Raw genomic sequence first — 15807 nt, 5'->3', positions numbered from 1 at the left:
AGTGACAGCATTTCCCACCTCCCCCTTGCAGGTGCTGAGATCCACGCAGAAGGAAAACATTAAAACTTTTCCTTTCTGGACCCTCAGAAAGAGACTGCTCAAAGATTTATTGGCTGGGTGCAGAGCTCAAATTTAAATGTTCTCTCAATCCTAGTTGTAGAAGGTGCAGTGAGATCATTTTCTGAATTATTCAATAGCCTCTGAGCCAGGGCTCTGGTGAGGGAAGTAGGGAACCCAGACCTCCGCTGTGTCAGGTAGTATTCCATCCCATATACCACTAGCAGTAAGGAATACCTTGAGTGTGAGCTTCAAATGTGCTTTTCACATACATTCGTGTGCATGAAAGTCATTTGTTCCAATGTTCCCAGAAAGCACATAGAAAGGAGGAGAGAATGTGACTGAAGCACATTCCAGCATTACTTCAAGTCAATGTTAAAAAGAAGCATTTTGTGGCATTTACCCATGTCTGGTGAATAGGATTCTAAGATGGGTAGTTATGTCCATAATGCACCTTTGTTTTTATGGCTATAGCTGCTACTGGTGCTACATGATAGAAACAGAAAATTTACTTCACCTGTACTAATAAAGTTACCAGTTAAGTCTTTTTGTTAAATTTATATATATAAGTCAAAAGTAAGGGTAACATTTCTGGTATAAAAGATTCTTTGACGCCTGGTGTCCTATCCGTGGATTTACATAGGGTCGGCCAAATCAATGGAGCTATGCCAATCTGCACAAGCTGGGGATCTGGCCCATTAATACACAAAATCCTCTCTTCTGTAACCTGAAAGGTACAGCAATGATTCTATTAGCACACCTAAAATGCATGCATTCGCCTCGGGGCTCTCCCCTTAGTGGGACTCAAAGGAACTGTGAAATACACTGATCTCCATTCAATCTTTTCCTATTTTATTTATACATTCTTTCAAAGATAACAAATGTTCCAGCCAAGAGAGATATCCGTCGTGTCCTCTAGGTGCCCTGGCAAAAATACAAGAAAAGAAAGATTCATTTGGAGGTCATAAATATGACCTCCAGTTCATAGAGAAGCACCAGTTACAAATGGCATGGCTCAATACTTCTCAGTAGACTATATCTGAGGTCAAATTCTGCTCTCAGCTACAGGTGTGCAATCTTAGCAGTTTTAATGGGTGAAACCAGTGACAGAATTTAGTCTCAGATAATGTAGATTAAATAATATTTGTCACAATACTCACTTTTTTTAATGAACTAGCAGGAGTACCTCAGAGAGTTAGGCACATTAAGAAATTAGTAAAAAGAACAGGAGTACTTGCGGCAAAAATAAATTTGTTAGTCTCTAAGGTGCCACAAGTACTCCTGTTCTTTTTGCGGATACAGACTAACATGGCTGCTACTCTGAAACCTAAGAAATTAGTGGATGCCCAGGAGCACACTTCTGTGACTACTGATGAATAATAGTACTCAGATGATGCCCAGCCCCACATCTATTTATGTGTGTATGTTCATTTCACTTGTTTAATGTGGTGTTAATACAAGGGAGCTGGAGGATTTTTCATGATTGTATTAAAAAAAAAAAAGGCACATCAACATTTGGGCCCAGGGAAGTTCATACCTAAATCTTTCAAGGATAGGCTGTCACGTGAGCTTTTTCCCCTCCCGCCCCCACTCCTCAATCAGCAGTTCTCTCTCTACAGAGTAACAAGAAATTTTAAAAACACACAGAAAATAGCAAACTGCTATCATATTGTCAGAAAAGACTTTTTCTCTTAATGTGTACACATAACTACAACATACTTTTAACGATGACAAATGTTAACTGTTAACAAATATCTTGTGGAATAAACGAGCTGATGACCCTTTTTTTTGCCAAGTTCTGCATCCAGCTTTTTTATGCCTCGTTGTAGAATAGCCAGCATGGTTAACAGGCCATGAAATGTTCCATTGTTGCCATATTAGATCATATATTTGGTACAAGAAAGAATGCATTTATCCAGTCTATGGATTCGTCATGTTGAACTTCTGGATGGGCAAACAAACAAAATCAACCCACAGCTCTCTCATATTTATTCAAGTTCCAAACCAGGAAGGGCACTTAAATTAAGTCATTTTTATGCATTTCTTGGCTTTGGAATTACTTGGAAAATTGGTCAAGGTTGCTTAAAGATTTTAAGTGAAACAGTGGACATAGTTTTTACAGACTGGATTCTGAAGTTGCTAAGTCACTCACTGAACCATTGACACTAATACTTCACATTAGATAGCAACGTGTTTTCAAAGAGTTGTGCAAACATTAGACAATTAGTTCTGACAACAGTCCTCCATGATAAGTATTACTGTGCTCATTTCACAAATGAGAAGCTGAGGCTAAAGTTAAGTGACTTAACTAAGGCCACAAAAGAAAGCAATGGCAGAGCAAGAATTAGAACTCCACCACTCGACTCCCATGATAACATTCGTTCCACTGGCAATGCTCTCTGTCAAATAAACGGCTTTCTTGTGCTATATAATGCAGACACTTACTGCAAAGTTTACTTGATGATTCTCAAAGTGATTTATTATCTCTTTTCCAACCTCCTTAGGACCCTGATCCTGAAAGTACCAGCAAATGATTGTGTAGGGGCAAACCATTTTGTCAGGTAAGTGTAATTATTTCTTACATTTATTTAACAAAAAAAAGAAACTGCTACTAAAAATTAAAACTATGTCAAGTAACGTAAAAGTTGAGTTATCTGTACTAGAGTTTTTACCTCAAGTTACTTCACTAAAAGTTACCACATTTACAAAGGCTAGTCTGGAAACTGCCCAAATGGTTGTGGTTTATCCTGAGATCAATCTAGAGTAAACTACAAGCATTTGTTGTCTGGAACAGAAGTTTCTGGAATGGCAGACTAGCCTTTACTGATGTTAACTACTCTAGTCAATGGGAAGATAACTGAAAGTAAAGACTCTAGTGAAGGAAAACCCTTAACCTCCATCTGACTGATGACTTTAGTTACTAGGCCAAAATGATCTCCTAAGATTGAGTACAAACATTAAAATTGAACCCTATAATTAAACGGGACCCCAAGAGAGAAGAAAGCCCAAACTTCAGTTTTTACCCTGTGACTAATAGAGGAAAAACTTGCTATTGGCAACACAAACAGGATTCCTATCAATTAACACTTTCTGCCTGAACAATAATTTTAGCACTCAGTAGAATTATATGGCCTTTCTCCACCAACAGAAAGATGCTTCACTTGTTACTTCCAATGAATAGTCCTAGAGTACCAGCCTATCACACAGCCCAATTCTTCACAGTAGATAAAAATCGCACAGGTCGGGTCCTACCAAATTCACAGCCATGAAAACACATATCACAGATTGTGAAATCTGGTCTTCCCCTGTGAAATCTGGTCTTCTACGTGCTTTTACCCTATACTATATAGATTTCATTGGGGACACCAGCGTTTCTCAAATTGGGAGTCTTAACCCAAAAAGGAGTTGCAGAGGGGGTTACAAAGTTATTTTAGGAGGTCATGGCATTGCCACCCTTACTTCTGCGCTGCCTTGAGAGCTGGGTGGCCGGAGAGTGGCGGCTGTTGGCCAAGTGCCCAGCTCTTGTCCAACAGTGCCCTGCTAGCAGCTGCACAGAAGTAAGGGTGGCAATACCATGCCACTCTTACTTCTGAGCTGCTGCCTTCAGAACTGGGTGGCCGGAGAGTGCCAGCTGGTGACTGAGGGCTGATACCAGTCAGCTCTGTGTTCTTGGAGAACCAGGGCGCAGTATCTAGCCTGTCTGACTCATGAAAGACACCCCCCCCCCAGCCCCAGCTTCTGTTTAAACCAAAACCCATCAGAGAAAAGACTTAGAGAGAGCAATGAAGGGTGGATGGGAGACACACCTAGACCCCTCTTGACAAGGATGACAAGATTAAGACATCTTCATCAGCATACAGAATGGAAAACAGAGATAACTCCCCTAGCCTCATCTGCATGAAAGATGGGACAGGGAGACATTTCAATTTGCATACAGAATGGAGAACAGAGAACCACACTGAACTCTGGGATCAGAAAAGCAGGGAAGCACGGCATCCTGGGGGCTCTCTGCTCCAGATATTAATGAACCTACACCTGCACACACCCAGCTCAGCAATTATCAGACCAATTCTAGTATAAATCCGCAATTGATATCCAAAATACTGAAGCAGCCTAGTTGAATTGTGAGCTCCCTGGAAGAAAACACCACCCATAGCCAAGAGTGATCAGCTCCTATTGTCTAGCCTAAAGAAAACCCTTAAGTCATCAGTTTACTCAAACAATTCTAGCATTCTCCCTTGAACCATTGTGTTTTTTCTACAAAAACCCCTACCTACGCCCAAGTAAATATTCTGATGCTTAGATCCAAACTATGCCTCAGTTCCACTGGGACTCTATCTTCTCCTGACTGATTGTGCTGGGGGTTCTGCCTGTCTCCAGCACTCAGGACCCTGAACTACCACCATCACCTGGGGACCCCAACCAGTTCAAGCCTCATGGAGTTGGTGAGATCCCCTACTCATAGGGATAAAGACTAAGGCCCACATCCTCAAAAGGTATTGAGGCACTTAACTCAGATTGATTTAAATGGGAGTTTGGCACCTAATGGCTTTGAGGATCTGGACCTAAGTGCATCTCTGTCTCAGCAGCTGGTCCTGGACCTTGTCTGTGGTGGGTTTTAACTGCTGGTGTAAATTTCAAATATCTACAAGGAACCAGTCCTCAGCCAGTTTAAATTGTGCTTACATCACAATTTACAGGTTACATCATTAGAACTATGTTAATTCAGACCAGATGAGGATCTGGCCCATGATTTACATTGTTGCAACTTATCTCTGTTTGAAGCCTGAGTAAACTGCACCTGGACAATTCATGCCAGGCATATTTAATCCTAACTTAGCGCCAGGGCAAAGAGAGGGAAATGGACTAGATGATCTTGAGGTCCCTTCCTGCCCTACAGTAATATGGTTTTATATTACATTAGTGTAAATCATATGTACATTAGGGTTTGCCCCAATACAGGTACACGGATCTTTACAAACCAAGTGTTGATTCACAGATTTTAAAGGCAGAAGGAACTACTGTGACCATCTAATCTAATTTCCTACAGAAAACAGGATATAGGATTTCCAATAATTCTGGCCCAAACTCAATTTAAGGTTGAGCTACACAAGGGCCCAGTCATCACAAGAAATGCTTATCAGCTAGCCTACCACACAAGATGATCACAAGCATTAGAACCTTCAAATAGCCATCACGAGAGTCTACAACTTCCAAGGGCTTTAATGCCCTTTTCAGTAATCTTTAATTTTTGTCATTATGAAATGCAGCTACTGCAGAGAAGAAAGGTATTCTGTTTCTGCTTATGATCAGGACAGATGCATTAATTATCACAATTACAGATATCACCAAACTGTTATATGCAGGACATTTTGCAGCTCAACTTCCTTGGTCAGTTTTCCTAAATGGAATCTGGGTCAACAACCCTGACCAACAGATTTGGATTCTCCTGAGAGAAGACGGCATTTTCCTAATTCCTTGTTGTCTTTTAAACAAAAGTTAATATAATTAGTAACCAGCTATATTACACATAGGCTAGGAGCTAATCAGCATTCTATGCTTTAATCAGTTAACATATCTGTAGCACTAAGGACTGACAGTTTCCAGGGAGACAGAATTACACTTTACTAAAAACCATTGAGTACGTGACACTGGTTTCTGAAAATGCAGTCTGGAAATAAATATAGCTGAAAGCTATATATTTATACGTGACACTGAGTGTATTTCCATTACCACCAGTACATCTCAGTTTCTACTTAAGGCCAGACTGTGGCCAGTCTCTGTCTGGGGGAGAAAGGAGCATACCTTTCCCACATTGTCACAACCACAATCTTTGCTCTCCTTTGGCCACTACAGCTAGCTGTACAAAGAAAGGAGTGCATGTTGCAACTTATTACAAGGCTGTACTAATCAACATACAGTAATCTGCCTGCACGCTTGTGGCACAATGTACCTAGTCCAAAATCCATTGAAGTCAATGGCAACACTCTCAGTGACTTCAGTAGGCTACAGTTTTGATGCAACACCTCCAATGTTGGAGGCTAACGGTACGTCTACGCTACAAAATTAGGTCAATATTATAGAAATTTTTTAGAAATTGATTTTATATAGTCGATTGCGTATGTCCACACTAAGCGCATTAGTCCACCGTGGCTAGCATCGACTTACGGAGCGGTGCACTGTGGGTAGCTATCCCACAGCTCCCGCAGTCTCCACAACCCATTGGAATTCTGGGTTAAGCTCCCAATGCTTGATGGGGCAAAAACACTGTCACAGGTGGTTTTGGGTACATGTTGTCAGTCGCCCCTCTCTCTGGGAAAGCAGTGGAAGACAATCGTTTCACGCCTTTTTTCCGTGCGGACGCCATACTGCTTTCAGCAGACGGTGAAGTAGGATTGCTAACCGTCATCATCCACCGCTTTTGCTGCAACTCTGCTCTGCTGCTATTGTCTCAATAGTGAATTTCTCCATATTGTCTGTCATGGGCTCCCAGGTATATGTGTTTTTCCTTGGGAAATGTGCGATGCTAACTGTCGTCATCCACCGCTTCCGCTGCAACTCTGCTCTCATGAATCCACCTTGCAGGTCCTCTCATCATTCTCTATAAAGATCTATTCTCGCGGCATCCATCATCAGCCACCACTTCCACTGAAACTCTGCTCTCCTGCAGACGCCATGCCATGGCAAGCATGGAGCCTGCTCAGATCACCACAGCAGTTATGAGCATTGTAAACACCTCGCGCATTATTCTGCAGTGGGTGCAGAATCAGAACCTGTAAAAGCAGGTGAGGAGGCGACAGCAGCATGGTGACGAGAGTGATGAGGATATGGACACAGACTTCTATCAAAGTACGGGCCCCAGCAATATGGACATCTTGGTGGCAATGGGGCAGGCTCATGTCATGGAATGCCGATTCTTGGCCCGGGAAACAAGCACAGACTGGTGGGACTGCGTAGTGTTGCAGTCTGGGATGATTCCCAGTGGCTGCAAAACTTTTGCATACGTAAGGGCACTTTCATGGAACTTTGTGACTTGCCTTCCCCTGCCCTGAAGCGCAAGAATACCAAGATGAGAGCAGCCTTCACAGTTCACAAGCGAGTGGCAATAACCCTCTGGCAGCTTGCAACACCAGACAGCTACCAATCAGTCGGTAATCAATTTGGAGTGAGCAAATCTACTGTGGGGGCTGCTGTGATCCAAGTAGCGAATGCAATCACTGAGCTGCTGCTATCAAGCGTAGTGACTCTGGGAAATGTGCAGGTCATACTAGATGGCTTTGCTGCAATGGGATTCCCTAACTGTGATGGGGCGATAGACGGAAAGCATATCCCTATCTTGGGACTGGACCACCTTGGCAGCCAGTACATAAACCGCAAGGGGTACTTCTCAATGGTGCTGCAAGCAGTGGTGGATCACAAGGGACGTTTCACCGACATCAACGTGGGATGGATGGGAAAGATACATGACACTCACATCGTCAGGAACTCTGGTCTGTTTGAACAGCTGCAGGAAGGGACTTACTTCCCAGACTAGAAAATAAGCACTGGGGATGTTGAAATGCCTATAGTTATCCTGGGGGACCCAGCCTACCCCTTGCTCCCATGGCACCTTACACGGGCAACCTGGACAGTAGTAAGGAGTAGTTCAACTATAGGCTGAGCAAGAGCAGAATGGTGGTAGAATGTGCCTTTGGATGTTTAAAAGCTCACTGGCACTGTTTGCTGACTAGGTCAGACCTCAGTGAAACCAATATTCCCATTGTTACTGCTGCTTGCTGTGTGCTCCACAATATCTGTGAGAGTAAGGGGAAAGACATTTATGGCAGGGTGGGAGGTTGAGGCAAATCGCCTGGCTGCTGATTACACGCAGCCAGACACCAGGGCGATTAGAAGAGCACAGCAGGACGCGTTGTGCATCAGAGAAGCTTTGAAAACCAGTTTCATGACTGACCAGGCTATGGTGTGACAGTTTTGTTTCTTTCTCCTTGATGAAAACCAGCCCCCTTGGTTCACTCTACTTCCCTGTAAGCCAACCGTCCTTCCCCCTTTGATCACCACTTGCAGAGGCAATAAAGTCATTGTTGTTTTAAAATCATGCATTCTTTATTAATTCATCACACAAATAGGGGGACAACTGCCAAGGTAGCCCGAGAGGGGTGGGGGAGGAGGAAAGCACCAAGTGGGGTGGTGGATGAGGGGAGGAGGGAAGGACAAGGCCACAGTGTACTTCAAAACCTATTGAATGTCAGCCTTCTGTTGCTTGGGCAGTCTTCTGGGGTGGAGTGGTTGGGTGCTCGGAGCCCCCCCCAACGCGTTCTTGGGTATCTGGGTGAGGAGGCTATGGAACTTGGGGAAGAGGACGGGCAGTTACACAGAAGCTGCAGCAGCGGTCTGTGCTCCTACTGCCTTTCCTGTAGCTCCATCAGATGCCCGAGGAGATCAGTTTGATCCCCCAGTAGCCTCAGCATTGCATCCTGCCTTCTCTCATCATGCTGCCACCACCTCTCCTCTTGCTCCCGCAACCTCTCACCTCGCTCTCCCCTCCTGTCCTCGCGTTCATTTTCTGCTTTCCTGGACTCTGCCTCCATGCATACTGCATGAGCTCAGAGAACATTTCATCGCGAGTGCATTTTTTCTGCCTTCATATCTGCGCTAGCCAGTGGGATGGAGATGATAGGGGGAGCGTTGAAACATTTGAAGCTGCGGGAGGAAAAAAAGGGAGAGTAGTATTTAAAAAGACACATTTTAGAGAACAATGGGTAGACTCGTTCACAGTCAACCAAGCTGCTAACATTACACAGCACATGTGCTTTCGGTACAAGGTCGCATTTTGCCTCTTATATTGAGGGCCTGCCCGTTTGGTGTGAGAGATCACGCACGCAGGGCCGGGCAACAGAATTCAGCTTGCAGGCAGCCATGGTAAGCCACAGTTTTTCGGCTTCTTCAACCTTCATAACATGTGAGAATGATTTCAAACAGCAGCACCCTCCTTTCCCATGCCAAGCACCCACTGGGTTGGCTATTTAAAAGGAGGGGCTGTGGTTTTCGGGTTAACGTGCCGCACAAACCCAACTAACCCCCCTCCCCACACACACCCCCCCCAGTTCTCTGGGATGATCGCTTCACCCCTCCTCCCACCATGTAACTAGTATCAGGGAAGATCCCTGCCAGCCAAACACGAACAGTTCAGCGTGAACAGCCTCCCCACCCCCGCGTGGCTAAAAGCGGGGATGATTTCTTTTCAGCCACAGGCAAACAGCGCAGCAGGAATGGCCACCTCTGAATGTCCCCTTAATAATGTCCCTGGAGGATTTCCACTCCATCCCCAGACACATTAACAGACTTTTCCAGGAGCTGTACTGGCCCGCGAATGCATCCCAAGTCTTCAGGGCAAATCGATCATTAAACATGTTTGCTTTTAAACCATGTATTATATTTACAAAGGTATACTCACCAGAGGTGCCTTCTCCTGCCTCATGGTCCAGGAGCCCATCTTGGGAGAGTATTGGCTCCAGGGTGATAAACAGTTCCTGGCTGTTGGGGAGAACAGTTTCTCTGCTTGCCTGTTGTGCACTATCCTCCTCCTCCTCATCTTCCTCGTCCCCAAAATCCTCATCCCTGTTGCATGAGACTCCCTTCTTGAAGGTGTCCATGGACAGGGGTGGGGTAGTGCTAGGGGCACCCCCTAGAATTACATGCAGCTCATCATAGAAGCAGCATGTCTGGGGCTCTGATCCGGAGCGGGCATTTGCCTCTTTGGTCGGCTTGCCTGAGCTCCTTAATTTTCAAGCGGCACTGCTGCGGGTCCCTGTTATAGCCTCTGTCCATCATGCCCTTGGAGATTTTTGCAAATATATTGGCATTTTGTCTTTTGGAACAGAGTTCTGATAGAATGGATTCATCTCCCCACACAGCGATCAGATCCAGTACCTCCCGTTCAGTCCATGCTGGAGCTCTTTTGCTATTCTGGGACTACGTGGTCTCCTGTGCTGATGAGCTCTGCATGGTCACCTCTGCTGATGAGCTCGCCACACTGGCCAAACAGGAAATGAAATTCAAAAGTTCCTGGTGCTTTTCCTGTATACCTGGCCTGTGCATCTGAGTTGAAAGTGCTGTCCAGAGCGGTCACAATGGAGCACTGTGGGATAGCTCCCGGAGGCCAATACCATCGAATTGCATCCACACTACCCCAAATTCGACCCGGCAATGTCGATTTCAGTGCTAATCCCCTCATCAGGGAGGAGTACACAAATCAATTTTAAGAGCCCTTTAAGTCGACAAAAATGGCTTCATCACGTGGACAGGTGCAGGGTTAAATTGATCTAACACTACTAAATTCGACCTAAACTTGTAATGTAGACCAGAGCTCAGTAGTGCCCCAAATGAAAGTTTCTGCCTAGCAGGCACAATTCAGACCTTACTTAGTTCTTTTCATATTAGAGATTTCCTGTGATCAAGATTCCTTGTCATATGAATTTTAGAGATGTTGAATGTGATTTGAATGATACATCGCAACGTATAATGTATGTGTTTATATATGGTTGAATGTTAAACTTAAAAAAACCCAATATTTGAGGTAGCCTTGAGGAAAAAACGTGAAAACAGAATGAGAGAAAAATGGAAATGGAAAAAGGGATCAGAGCAAACAAGAGATCCCTCCAAAATGAATACCAACAAGAGAGTCATACCTTCTGAGCAGAATTGGTTATTGCAGGAGATAGAGAGCCAAGGAAAGTTTGCCCATGTAAACAGAGCATGGCCTTGTAAACATTAGAATATTTCAAACCTAAACTGAACACACCCCTAAAAATGGCATTTTCCAGTTTATGACACCTTTTGCTGTGAAGAGCCAAGAACAAAATAATTCTCTCAGCCTGTAAGGGACACAGACTCTAATAATTAGATTCTCAGAACTCAGATGCAAGGCTTGGCAACAACAACAAGCAGCTCTGGGTTTTTCAGAGATACACATGTGCACATTGCTCCATTGCCCCTAGGGGCTCCGAACTAGCAGAGGATTGAAAGTGACACACGATCTGCTTGAAAAATAGATCTCACGGTTGTCAATTTGCATGTTACAATGAAGCCCTTTACTAGAAATGATACTGCCCAAAAGGAAGCATATGAATACTGAATAAAATGAAACCCTGGCAGGATCCATGGACAATTTACACTGGCAATTTGAGAAATGTTAGAAGCATAAGGGCCACTAGTGATAAAACTGTCAGGATTAGGAAATGTGAGATCTGAACCAGGCTGGTGAAGATCCAGATAAACTATTACAGGAATTCAGACTTTTTAAAACAGAATTTCATGATCAATAGTGTGTCAACTCCAGCTGACAGTTTCAGTAGGAATAACAGATAAACATAACCCTGATTTGTTACAGTCACTCACAGATCATTAGAGAGCTGCTATCAGGGCAGTCTCAGTGCAGTGAGCAGGATGACAAGTAGTCTGAAATGTATGCAGTAGATCATTACTTAGAAGTTGCTCTTCATAGCTAGGTAGCAACATTTCCAACAACCTTCAAGGGAAAAGGGAGATTAGAAACTTGGCAAAAACAAACAAATTGAATACCTCCCCCTGCAGGCAGGGGAAACAGACAAGATCAGCTGGAACAGAGCATTTTCAGGGCGGGGACAGAAGAGGTACATCCTTAGCTGGTGTAAGCTGGCACAGTTCCATCAAAGACAACGGAGCCACGCCTATGTACACCAGTTACATATTTTACCCAGGATGTCCAAAATATCTGTAGGAAAGTCAGTTTGGTCAACAGTCAAACAAGCTTAGACTCTGTACAACCATGTGCTCATCTCCCTCAACCTCAGCAACAGTTTCAAAATGACACTAAAAAGAGCTTTGAGAGTTACATGGGAATCAAGTAGGGCTCAGTCTATTGACTCCAAAAAAACTCCAGAGGGAGCAATATGACAAAGTAACAGTGTTTAATTTTGCAGGTTGACTAAGGATGAAATCTATTCCTGTGCTGCGGACCAACACAAAAGGTAAATTTCATCCAAAGGCATCAGCAAAGAAGATGACATGACAAAAGAGAGAAGAGAAGAGAATGGGGGGGGGGAAGAGGGGGAAAAAGAGAAGGACACGTTCAACGGCAACTGTAAGAAAGGCAGGAGACTGGGAATTGTAAGAACTAATAGTTATTAACATAGAAGGTTTAGGATTGGAAATAGGAAGACACAAAGAAAGAGCCAAATCCAATAAGTGGCTCTTGACAGATGGTTGCCCCTTAAGAGAAGTTATAATTATCCATGATCTTAAACTCTCAGAGCCATTAACATTCATTGTATAAATATTTAGGCACTTAAACTCTCAAACTGTCCATGTGAAGTACTACTATGCAAGCACAGAAACCACTATCTATGGTTTAATATCTCAGATGTATAAATCTTTCCATCTTCAAAATACAAAAATCAAGCAGATTATATTATGAACCCCGCATAGCAAGTTTTCAGGCCAGCTGCAACACTGCAGCTGCAAGTCATTGAAGAAGCTCTAGACATGCTTTGATCCCACAAGCTCATATGCATCGTTGTCCCCTGGGCCCACAGAGTTCTACTGAAGACAAGGATTAGTTCGCACATCTGATGGGTTTGTATGCTACCAGTTGACCATGACCAGTTGATGTCTTCCTAGCTCACTATCTGGGGATGTCAGCTGACTAAAATAATGACCCCAGTTCACTCAGACACAATTACATAGAATATGCATGTTCTCAAATCAAGTGGATCATGAAGCTCTATTTGTGATAGGACTATGGCTCCGTCTTCACTAGGAAAATGATAACGGTATGTTAACTAACACGGGTTAACCCTTGTTAACTAGTGTGTTCATAAAGGTATGTTTTCTTAACCCGTTAGTTAACATAGGTTAATCCATGTTAGTAACCATAACGTTAATTTTCCTAACAAAGACAAAGCAATAATCCCAGCGTAAATCTCCTGTGCATAAATTTAGGGACTAAACAAAAGCTAAATTTCAAATTGGAATAGTAGACACATGCAATCAGGTCTGTAGGAACAGGTACTTCTTTCATTGCTGTGCTATATATTTATGCAATTTAACAACTCTCTCTCTCTCTCTCTCATAAATTATACAGCGTCAGCTACTCGTTAAAGCAGGGGACAGAGTCAGACCTCTGTGTTTGATTCCTGACTCTGTCACTAACTTGCTGAGTGAACTGCGGACAAGATGACTCCAAATATATCTGTGAAACTGGCATAACAGAGCTAAGCCAATAATGTTAAACATTTTAAGCAAATATTTATTCAAATATTTAAATAAATTCTCTGTGTTCCCTTAGCATGAATATTCTAGCTAGAAAATAAAGCTTTCACTAATGAGGGGAAAAAAACAGATGTTAAACCCGAATTGCCCAGATACTCATCTAAAGTAGATTATGACTCACATCTGACTAACAGTTCAGATTTCAAATTCTGCACCAACATGCAATTCAAAATTCTTACTGTTGGTGGTTACTTACAGAAATTATCCACTCAGAGACCAGAAACAATACCACATGACCCAGGAAACTAATCAGCAAAGTACAAATATTCACTTTCAAATATTCATGTGGAACTGTCCTCCACTGAGTCTACAGACTCAGGATTAATAGCTGTATTCACAAGTGATTTTGAATGATACATCCATTTTCCCCAATTTATGTACAGAAAATTCATAAACAGAGAAGCAAAGCGTTTTTAATATATTACTCATTGTAAATTGTTGGCCCTTCCATAAATAGTTCTTACCAAATTCACTGGGGTGTTGTAAGGCTAAATTTTCCATAAAGTTCTTTGGAATCTTCAACTGAACAATAAAGATATGCAAGTGTTTATTGTAAAATAAACAGGAACCAGGTGAATAGCCCAAAGCAACAGGTTTGGGGGGGGGGAACAGTTGAAGATTCCCTACATACTGGAACAGGACCCAAAAGAAAGGCTATGGTGTGAATACTCTTTAGTCCTTGAGCTATTTATGCAGGTCTCAGAGCAGCAGGGGTGGTAGTCTGTATTCGCAAAAAGAAAAGGAGTACTTGTGGCACCTTAGAGAGTAACAAATTTATTTGAGCATAAGCTTTCGTGAGCTACAGCTCACTTCATCGGATGCAGGTCTGCATTTCAAGTTGCTAGGACAATGTAAATGATGTGAGATTTCAAAGCAATCTCGAGTGTAATTGGTATCTCGTTGAAACACATAACAAAATCCTTCATTCCTAAGAAAATAGAGAAACTTTAGAAAAAGGTCTCCCACGCTTCTTCAACCCCAAATGGGTGAGACTAGGTCTGATTTGTGCAATGAGCGGACAGATTTTGTCAAGGCAAAACTCGAAAGTAAAGACAACTTTTGTATGGCGTGTGTCCCTCCGTCCCCTGCATCAGCAACGAGAATCGCCTGCCACATTGCCCCGGCTGGGGGGGCGGGGGGGGGGGTCGGGAGGAGGCATGAGACGCACCAGTGCAATGCAAGCTTGGGTGCTTTGCGGCTGGAGAGCTGGCCCTGCAGCTAAGCGGGCAGCAATCCTCCAGCCCGGCTCAGTGGGCTGCAATGAGCAGCCGACGCAGCGTGAATGCTTTCACTCCCAGGCGACACCTAACTCCCCCTTACACGCAAACACAGCGGCGCAACCAGAGCGAAAGAGGAGCCGGGGAGGCTGGGGAACGCGGTGCGGCTGAACTGGATTTGCAGAGCAGATGGGACGGCACGGTAACTGAAAGAGGAGGGCTGCAACGTTTGCAAAGCAGCCAGGAGAGGAGGGGAAGTTTGTTTGTTCTTTTTGTTTTGTTTTGTTTTTTTTGGGGGGGGAGGGAAATGCAAATATGCAGAAGCCCCAGGGTGGTGGGGAAATGCCAAGGGAAACTCTGCTTCTTTCTAACCGCGTCGGCGCGGGTGAAGGGGTCCAAACTTGGCCATATGCTGGCTTGTGACCTGGCAGTGTGTGTGTGTGTATATATATATATAAAAGCATAATCAACTTACCTTGAGCCCTGGATGATGCTATAAAGAACCAGCTTAGGCTCAACAGCAGCATGAATATCTGGGCTGGGGGGTGAGGAGGAGGGAAGAGCCGCTGCTCTGCATGAAGACGCTTTGACATCTTAGCCCAGACTGAAAGAGACAAACTTTCATCAGCTAGGTCTGGAGAATAGCACCATAATATACAGTTACAGAGAGGAGCGAGCTGGGACTCAGGATGTGAGAGATTTCCTGCATGCAGTTAACTCCCAAACCCCTCCTGCTCCTGCATGGACTGCTGATGAGCTGGGCTTTGCTTTTATATATATAAATAACAAAAAAAAAAAAAAAGTTGTTTGGGGTTTGGCTTTTTTTTTTTTTTTTTTGGCAAGAACTATCTGTTGACCGTTGCAATAAATGAGCAGACTGTCCGCGTTGGCTAGCAGGAGGCACTAAAGATCGTTGGTGAAAGAAGGCAGGCCTGCCTGGGAAATCTGCCCCTTGCCAACATTTACAGTTCTCATTACAATGGAACAAATTATTGTCCTCCTGCCTCGCCTCAGGGCGTCTCCGCGGGGTCCTACAGCCCTCCACTCCCGCTGTGCACACGGTAACAGTTACTCTGTTGAGGAGAGGTTACTCAGGCACGGTGGTATGTTCCTGAAAAGACACATCACCCCCATTCGCAGACCTGCCAAGTCTCCTTCAGTTGGAAGGAGACTCCCTCCTGTAGGATTAATTTTAAGGTTGGCTTTAAAGTCTCCCCCTCTTTTG

At 43.9% G+C, this 15807-nt stretch overlaps 1 protein-coding gene across 1 annotated transcript in view; it reads right to left on the bottom strand.

The window, feature by feature from the left end:
* The window catches only part of ADAM12 (ADAM metallopeptidase domain 12), a 352228-nt gene extending 337053 nt beyond the window's left edge, over nt 1-15175 (bottom strand). Inside the window, exon 1 of the mRNA XM_077821415.1 lies at nt 15058-15175. Within this exon, the coding sequence (XP_077677541.1) occupies nt 15058-15175 (118 nt within the window). The remainder of the gene's footprint in view (nt 1-15057) is intronic.
* Nucleotides 15176-15807: the final 632 nt, after the last annotated feature.

Source organism: Eretmochelys imbricata, chromosome 7 (assembly GCF_965152235.1).
Source record: "Eretmochelys imbricata isolate rEreImb1 chromosome 7, rEreImb1.hap1, whole genome shotgun sequence".
In the NCBI taxonomy this organism is placed as follows: Eukaryota; Metazoa; Chordata; order Testudines; family Cheloniidae; genus Eretmochelys; species Eretmochelys imbricata.
Note: the sequence above shows the minus strand (reverse complement) of the source record. Positions and strands in the feature narration are given on the sequence as shown.